This window comes from Kryptolebias marmoratus, linkage group LG8, assembly GCF_001649575.2.
Source record: "Kryptolebias marmoratus isolate JLee-2015 linkage group LG8, ASM164957v2, whole genome shotgun sequence".
In the NCBI taxonomy this organism is placed as follows: domain Eukaryota; kingdom Metazoa; phylum Chordata; class Actinopteri; order Cyprinodontiformes; family Rivulidae; genus Kryptolebias; species Kryptolebias marmoratus.
In genome coordinates this window covers 29,331,057-29,340,430 of record NC_051437.1, presented here as the reverse complement: position 1 = coordinate 29,340,430, position 9,374 = coordinate 29,331,057, and the positions used below count along the sequence as shown (strand labels likewise).

Sequence of the window (9,374 nt, the reverse complement as noted above, 5' to 3'; positions counted from 1 at the left end):
ATGGATGGATGGATGGATGGATGGACGGATGGATGGATGGATGGATGGATGGATGGATGGATGGATGGATGGACAGATGGACAGATGTCTTTCAGGTTTCAGGCTGAGATGGTCTCTAAGTTCAGTGAATTACTAACTGCTGCCTGACGGTGGAACAAAAGAACTCGTTCCACTGATTTTTTCTCCCTGCTGTAATTTTTCTTTTCTCTCAACTATCTTTAGATCTTTTCTTTTCCTAACCTTTTCCTCCTCTGCACTCTCTGTTCAGCTCTGACTTCCACCTACTCGCTCTGTAGTGGATGACTGCAGAGATTATTCCTCTGTTCCAAAGTTGAGCACTCAGTGTAAAATGTGTTTTTCTGGTATTCTCATGCTTCCAATATGATGAGCTGACAGGAAGGAAAGAAAAACTGAACGTTGTAATTATGACCTGAGACACCTGAGATCATGACGGTGACGTGGAGGAGATCTGAAGTCAGCATGCTAACGATCACACTGTTACCGTATCTCCCGCTGAGCTGCGTGTTCACCAACAGGAGCTGCTGGATGAAATAACAAACGAAGGAATCAGACATGTTTTACTCAACTTGAAAAAATATCTTTATCCGAGTGAGAAGCAGAAATTCCAACAAACACCAAAATACCCAAACTGTGCCAGTAAGAGGAAATATCAAATATTCAGTTTATTTATTCAGCACCAGTTTATATAAAAGTCATCACAGAGAGCTGAGGAGCAAGATGGTGACAGCAGAACAAAACAACTCCCTTTTAACAGGAAGAAACCTCCAGCAGAACCAGAACCAGAACCAGGCTCAGAGAGAGACCATCTGCTTTAGCCAGCTGGGGTTTCAGAGGACAGGAAAGAGACAAACAGGAAGTGGTCCAGCTGTGGTTTCTATTGGAAGAAAAACAAAAGAAAAACATGTTAATGATAGAAATATTTACAGTAGAGCGAGTAAAGACAGCAGCAGAGAGAGGACATGTGGACAGTTTGTCCTCCAGCAGCAGAACTAAAGAATCGCTCAGGAAACCCAACCCTGACTATAGGACTGATCAAAAAGGGAAGTCTGCAGAGTTTGTTCCTAAGATGCTCAGGTCTAAAAAACCACAACCTCTGTCTGTCTGAGTTTAAAGGCAGAAAATTAGGAGTCATCCAGGTTTTTATGTCTTTAAGTCATGTTTGTAATCTAAAGAACTGATTGGATTCATCAGGTTTCATGGATAACAAAGGAAACTAGTGTTTCTTGAAGAAATGCATATCGCCCGCCACCTTTCAGGCCAGAATGTGAGATTAATATCATCTTATGCTGAGATGCTCAGATGTCATATTAATTTATGTTGACTTTTACGCTCAGATAGAGACCACCTTAGTCTGCAGGACATGAAGCTGAAGGACGCAGAGACGAGACCCTGAGGTTCCCAATCCTGACCCCCTCACCTTGAGATCCTGTCCATGAAGACCACAGACAGGATCAGAGTCCAGGTCTGCTTGAGTCCAACCAGGACTGAGACCTGGACTCTCAGTTTGGTTTTACAGGAACTAAGCAAACCGAGGATTTTTTTGCCCAGAAACTGAGAAGAAGCTCACGGAGGGTTTAGTATAATTCTAATGCCTTTATTAGTTTCAGCATCGAGAAGCCGAACTGGGTTCTCAGCCACCCCCTCACGTATTGATAACAGCAGAATTAAAGAAGGTATAATTAGTTGGAGCGATGAGTGGGAGGGCGGTATGTGATGCCATGAGTTAGAAGTATGAGCGTAGGGGTGCAGGGAAGATGCAGAAAAGCACTAAATAAAATCTGAGCATGTCCGCAGATGGAAGGTTCATGTTCCTGAGTCTCACATGAAGTCCACTTTTCTACCATCATGACAACATTTCACAAAATACAAGAAACTTCTGTGTTTTTCTTGTTATTCTTGCAAACTTCATTATGTGAACACTAAGTCATCTTTTATTTTTATTTATGTTATTTTAGCTTCATAAATCCAAACGTTCAGCTCATTCAGGACACGGCTGCTGTAACTTTTATACTTTTAAAAATATTTACTTTATTTACAAACATTTTCAACATAAAAATACATTAAAATCTCCTTAGTTCCTTCAGGAACTTTGTTCTGTTTAAAATCTGCTTCAGCTGTTTTCTGTTTTTATCTTCTGCTACATTTAGCTTTTTGCTGTTTCAGCTTCTTAAGCTCTGAGTTCACTGTGCTTTTCCCCTGAAATTACATTTCTGCAGAGTTTTAACGTAGATTAAACTTAATGAAGTAATTTAACCTTCTGTTTTTATGTCTCTTTCTCTAAAAATTTGCAGAAATCAAACACGCCCACGTCTAGACAACCTGAGGTACAATAAAACAAAGACATTTATCTTCAGAGCGCACTGATTGAGCTGAAGAACCTGTTAGAGTTTGTGACCTGCAGCTGTGGAGGAAAACGTGTCTCTGACTGCGTGAGGAGGCCGAGTCGCTCCATCATTTCTGTGCTGTGTGCTAATACAGATTGACCTCTGACCCCTGATCAGCGTGTGGGCCGCAGAGCTGCGAGCTGCGTGGGAAAACTGCAGCGTGCAATCACATTCCACATCCAACGCAGAACGGACAGCACATATACCAACCAGAACCGAGCTGACAGCTTTCCTGCAGATTCAGCTGAGAGGCCAGATTTCCAAGAAAACTTTTATTTTATTAAAAAAACAGAGAAATCCTGTTTTTTGTGACCGGAGAGCGAACGCTGAGAGCTTAATGATCCACCTGAAACTGGGCTGTTAAAGCTAAAAGAAGCAGAACATGAGCTAAAAGTATCCAAAGATTAGCTAGAAGCTAAAAGTAGCAAAAAGCTGACTCAGCATTCACACAATAAATGGTCTTTTTGTTTGTTGTGTTTTTTCCAGAACGTGTGAAATCCTAAGAGTTCAAAAAGAGGACAGCAATAAAAAGGTCTGGTTTTTCTTTTGCAAAACTTAATTTTCAACCCCAAATTCTTCAGATTAGATGAAAATAGTGAGCTAACCAGGCAGTCAGGTGTGTCTGATTGGTTTTATTAGACTCTCAACCAATCATCGGCCTCATCTGATTCTCAAACATCTTCTAAAAACACCAGCAACAATTAACTGAACAACAATTCTTCTTTCAGTAACATTATGAGCTGCCTGATAAAACTAAAATCCTCACTGTTAGTAGGTGGCAGAATATAAAATAATTATTTATAAAAACTACTCGGTGTTCCACCTGGTTTCAGCTGCAGAAATCTGAAGCGTTGCGCTCTGCTGCCCTCTGGCGGACAAAACGTCAAACTGCAGCTTAAACAAAAGTGATAAAATGAAGAAAATCTGCAAAAACTTTTTCTTTTTAAACTTTTGAGATGTGAAAAGAGATCAGAGGCAGGAAAAAAACAAACATTAGAACTAAAACAGGATGTTTTGGCTGTCGTTGAATTGTGATTGTTCTTATTTTCCAAGCTTTTCGCTTAAATTTCTTTATTTTTACATTTTTTGTTTTCACTTAGCAGATAAATCAAATTACTTATCTTACTTTGGACACGCACATGCAAAGAGAGTATGCAAACAGTTTAAGGCTGACACGCTGATCCTGATGTCTGCAGGAAATTCAAGAAAATTAAAAGTAGTTCATTTCCATACTGAAATATAATAACTCAGCCTGAGGAACTTCGGTCTGTAATGTGTGCAACAACTTCCTTAAATCTTTTAAGACATCTCTCCAAACCAAAAAGAACAAACAAACATGGAAATAATAATCTGTTTCACTCACATTTTTATTTCACTAACACATGTTGCTTGGTATCATTTAGCTTCCTTCAGTTTTTTAAAAAGATTATTTATTATTATTTATTTAAAGTTTGATAACTGCAAACATTAGAAAACAGCCAAACATCTAATAATGACAAAAAGCAAAGAGAAATGTTCGATCAAAGCTGATCGCCCTTGTGGAAAATCTTTCCATCAGACTTCGTCCTCCAGCTCAGCTTCACATCTCCATCTTCACCGTCGTCCATCAGCTTCTGTTTATACTGAGACAGAAAAACTGACAATTAAAGCTCTGTTTCAGGGTTTTATACACTATGTTACTGCGTTTAGGAGCGTTTTTCATCGTCAAACAGGAACATGAATCAGTGCATCTCAAACTGAGACAAAATAAACAAACCCCAACAACAGGCAAAGACTCCTGGAGGGGAATTTAAACAGTATTAAAAGAAAAGATTAAATTGTTCCTCTCAGTTGTTGCTTCTGCAGATGTTGGAAAAATACCTGCTTCAGTAAATCTTCCAGAACTGAAGCGTCGTTCAGACCCAGAGGAGACGATGTCACCACCTTCAGCCTCACCACTCGCTGAGAAACAGGAACTTTGAGAAACAAACAGGCAGAATCAGTGAATCTGTGTCTGGATTTGATTAAATCCTCCCTGTTGGAGGGACGATCGGTCCTGATGGAGTCAGACAGGCTCTGGGTGCAGACGGGTTGGTTTGGGCTGAGGATGAGAAGTTAGAAACAGGAACAACTGAGGACATCTACAACTACAAAAGTAAACCTGAATAATAAAACTAACATCCACACAACTCAAACGGTTCATTTAACAAACAGAAACTGAGCTGAAAATCTGTTTATTTTAGGATTTAACCAAACTTTGTAAACAGCATCGAAACCCCAGATAAACTCTAGACTCAGAGATCCGATGTATGGAAACAGTTTCTCTGTTTTATTCCCTGATGATGACTGTCACAGACTGCCACTGCTTCTTCTGTTCACTCACATATAAACACAATATAACCCATACTGCCCCCCGGTGGAGACAAGACTTTATTTGATTCCAACCTGTAAAATGAAAAATGGTCATTTTATTCTGTGTTTTTGTTTTTAACATGTAGCAGACTGATTTAAAGCCAAGAACAAGAGTTTTATCCTGAAGCTCCTCCCTCCAGTATTTATGTCAAACTTCTCATCATGTGGATTAAAGTTCAGAAGGACCTGGATGACAGTCTGGTTGGATCAGACAGACTCAAACTCAAAGGATAACTGATTCAGAGCTTACCTCCGTAGCAGAAAAACGGCATCTTCCAGTCACAAGGACAGTCCTCCCATTTTCCATTGTCTTCAAAGTTTGCCATTGCACAGTTCTCCTCTGCACCATTCGGTTCCCCTCCTCTCCAGAGGTTAATCTGGAGGTTCCTTCCATCCACCCACTTCCAGGAGTCTCTGAAAAGCCCGATCCAGGCCAAGGATTTTGCTGGCAGCAGCTGCTTTATGCTCTCATTCTCCGTCATGGTTCTGATGCTGGCCAGGTCCGTGTGGTGTTCTCTGCAGTAGCTCTGGGCTTCCGGCCACGTCATGCTTTTGTTGATGAAGACAAATGACACATCCTGCCCTGATTTAAAGAAAATATCCTGGTTAAGTTATGTGTACAACAATGTTCAACATCCAATCAGTCCTCATGGCAGCATTTCTGAATCTACTGAAGTAAAGAAAAGCATAAATGAAAGAACTACGAGGAGATGCAGAAACAGGAACATAAACAGTGTTGTTGGATAGATCTGCATCATTTATAATACCCACCGCTGACATTAGAGCAGACTGCTTCTATGGCCCACATACAATTCACATCATTCCATAGTCCAGAACTAAACATCCCAGCACAGAGCTCTGAAAGTTGGAAGTTGTTCGGTTCGTTGGGCGACCAGTTTCTAAACTCCGTCTCCCCATTTCTGTAGAAAGTTTGGTCAGACATGGACCACCTCCAGCTGTTCACGTCCTCATACAATCCCATCCAGGCTCGCTGCAAGAAATCACATTTGAAATCACTCTGCTGTGCTGATGAGGAGGCTCACGTTATGGAGATGCTTAAAGCAACGATTTCCACAGGTTTCTGCTTCCACTCGACCTTCAGACAGTAGACACATGGTTTTCTGACATCTGAAATGTTGTATTAATTTTCTTACAAGCCAAAGATGAAATGAAAGCAGGATGCATATCGCCCCTCGTCTTGCCTGACAAAGTGTTAAACAAACCCAGTCGGTTCAGGCTTCATCTCTCTGGGCTGTGAGGAGTTGGTGTCTCCAGAAAGTCAACGTGTCAACTTCCTCTGGTGAGCGGCAGAAACCAGCAGCTCCGTCTCTGGAGTCCTGAACATGTTCAAAGAATTTGTGCGACAGCTTTTTCTCTCAGATTAGTCACAGAGTCATCTTAGAGCTGTTCATACCCCGACAGAAACCACCTGAGGCAGCAGCTCAGGCCGAAATATCAGGAGAATTACTGAAAAACACGTCCAAATCTGCCTGTTCATAGTAAAGATATACTCCAGCAGATTAAATCATAAACATGGGCAGGAAAAAACGTGGTAACTTGATTTCAAACACTCTAAAAATTCATGTATTTTCCATTAATTCTGCGTGATTTTATTCACCGGCAGTCGCAGCTCAGTGAGAGGAAACTCTCAGCTACTACCACACCAAATTAAAACTCAACATCTGTAAAACTGACAGAATTAGAGACATTCTGGTGTTTCCTCAGGTTGGTTAGCTGTTTGACTTCAAGCTTTTGTTCTAAAACTGTGCTTCATAACTAAAATCACTGGTGATTGTTTTAAACAGAGCCAAAAAAAAAGGTAAAACGTACATGTTGTATATACATGAAGACCATGTTGTTCAGATCCACCAAACCACTCAGCGTCATCATGTCCTCGGTTTGGTTTATCGCCACCAGATCTGCGTAGTTTTCCCTGCAGTAGCTCCGAGCTTCAGTCCAGTTCTTCAACTCGTTAATAAAATAAAATCCACACTCAGCGGGAGGGAAAACGACACACAGCGCTGCAGCAACACAGAAGGATTGATTATATTTAACACAGATTTATGTTGTTTGTTAAATAAGAACATAGAATATTCATATTTTCATCTATATATTTAAGCAGCGTTCCTACTCTGTTACCCTCTGTTTACTTCTAATTAATTATCATTTATATTCTTTTTGTCATTATTATTCATTAAGAGGGGAGGGGCAGAGACTAATTAATAGACATATTGGGAGTGTTTCTTGCTGGAGAAACTGGCTGAAAAACAACTTTTTAAAAGCTTTGAGAAATATCTGCATTTAGCAACAGTCTCATAGAAAGTGGAGAATGGTTTATTCTGTTTTATTTTAGAAACCATGAAACTGTCTAACTGGCTTGATGCCACACTACAGAGAAGTCAAACATGAAGTAAACAAATAAGTTGTGTCGATCAAACACTTGCCTGATGCAGCTGTGATGCACTGAATAAACTTCTTCATCCTGGATTCTTCTGATTTCTGCCTTCAGTCTCTGCAGATCTGCAGCGGCTCAACTTATTTCTCTGACTTTGGTCATGCAGATGCAAAAGGAGGACGCAAAATATTTGCATTTTCATTTTTAAAACCCGATGCGGTGCAACAAAGTCAAAACAATTCAAAGAAGTTCAATTTACATTCTGTTTTACAAATGACTAATTTGCTTGGAGGTAGAATAACATCAGATCTTTAGTTGGTAAAGATAAAACCTGCTGCAGAGAACAGACCCAACAGCTGCTCACATTCAACCAACCAGACTGAAATCAAAACAGAATTATTTCAGAAAGTCTGACCTTCAGGTGCACGCTTAGATTTAAAGATAAATAAAATAACCTGCAGTACGTTTGGATTAAAGCACATAAATGTCAACACTGGGTGATTTATTTGTTCATTTATTAAACGGCGGATTTTGAACGTCTGCTGAAAGTTTTCCAACTGAAATAAATGTCAGCCGCTGCACAGATGAGCTCATTGAATCGCTGTCGTCTTATAAAAAGCAAAAAAAGAGACATTTATATACATTTAGATGGGCAGTAGTTTAAAGAAAGTAAAACCTGTGTGTTGGTGAGGAACTGAACATGAGACTGAGTGATAAGATTGATAATTCTGATGAGTTTGAACACAGTAATCGTGCACAAAATGTTCATTTTGTTTTATCTTTACTCCAACATATATACAAGTACCCAGACCCCACTCAAAGTACCACAAACCTCATGTACTTTCTAAGTTTGTAGCAACATGAAGCAGGAGCAGGAACATTTATTAATCTGTGAAAGGAAGTGAAGATAAACCGTGAACCCCGTTAAGAACCCACAGCACTTATTATTTATCTGTTAAAGAGACTCATCTGGTCATTTCCTGTCTCTGCTGGTTTAAATCTCACCTGAACGGTTCTCTGCAGAGTTTCTGTGTTCCTGTCTGTTTTTCATGCAACTCCTCTTCTTTTTTTATTTTAAAGACATTCAGGAAACTAATTAAACACAGCTCATCCTTCTGCTGCTACTTTAGGTCGTGTGCAGAAATTTGAGCTCCCTTCAGGCAGTGCTGCTGAAAAGCATAAAAACTGGTTCTGGTTCTGGTTCTGATGAATCTGGTTCTGTATGAAATAATGCAGAGGCAGCCAGGAGAACAAGAACTCTTTATTTCTTTAAAGTCAGCAACAAATGTAAAATTACAACCTTTTAAACTGTTGATACTTTTATTTTACATGTGAAAAGGTTGTTACACTTATATATTTATTATTTATTATGTTGTTTTCTACAGATTATAGAAGAAAAGCACTAAATTTCAACAACAACAAACAAACAATAAGTCTTTTTTCAGCCACACTAAGGAGATGACATGTTAGAGAATAAACCCTATGCTTGATTAGATTAGATTAGATTATAATCCCTGATGGTTTTGTGAGCTGAAAAAGCCCAACCCGTAATCTGCAGACTGGACAAATAATCCTTGATATGTTGTTTTTTTAGAGCTGGAACATCTTCTGACCATAAGATGGAGCCGGAGAGCCATCCACTCCATTCTGATTGGCTTAAAGTAAAGAAAATGTCTCTGAAGTCACAGGATTATTTAATTTAATTTAATCTGACTTCAGTGAAAATGGACCAAAGTCTTGAGCTGTTTTCCTCCCAGCTGCCTGTTGGTGCTTCAGCTTTAACAAACAATCAGAATCACGGTTTTAATAAAGACAGAGGATTAAACGTGTTCACGCACCCAGAAATCCTCGCTCTGCAGGTTGTTTTTAAACACGAGAAGTTTCACGTTTGTCTGAACACAACTCCTAAAACTGTGTTTTCTAATAAAGCTGCATCAGCAAAACTCGGAAAGCATCATAACAGCGTGAAAAGAACAAAGAGATAAATATTTTAAGAAGCTTATTAAAGTTTGAAACTTTTTATCCGTCCCTGTTGAAAATCTTTCCGTCCCACTTCGTCTTCCAGCTCAGCTTCACGTTTTGATTTTCTGCAGTTTTCATCAGATTCTGTTTCAACTGAGAAACACAAGAAATCACTGATCAGACAGACAGACAGAGAGACAGACAGACAGACAGGCAGGCAG

General features: G+C 39.6%; 1 protein-coding gene across 1 annotated transcript in view; it reads right to left on the bottom strand.

Moving 5' to 3' along the window:
• Nucleotides 1-3,863: 3,863 nt before the first annotated feature.
• LOC108228777 (macrophage mannose receptor 1-like) overlaps nucleotides 3,864-9,374 on the bottom strand; it is an 8,760-nt gene continuing 3,249 nt past the window's right edge. Inside the window, exons 6-10 of the mRNA XM_037976899.1 lie at nucleotides 6,627-6,817; nucleotides 5,568-5,787; nucleotides 5,047-5,379; nucleotides 4,266-4,360; nucleotides 3,864-4,027 (exon numbers count right to left, since the gene is read on the bottom strand). Coding sequence (XP_037832827.1) covers nucleotides 3,926-4,027; nucleotides 4,266-4,360; nucleotides 5,047-5,379; nucleotides 5,568-5,787; nucleotides 6,627-6,817 — 941 coding nt within the window. The 3' untranslated portion in view covers nucleotides 3,864-3,925. The remainder of the gene's footprint in view (nucleotides 4,028-4,265; nucleotides 4,361-5,046; nucleotides 5,380-5,567; nucleotides 5,788-6,626; nucleotides 6,818-9,374) is intronic.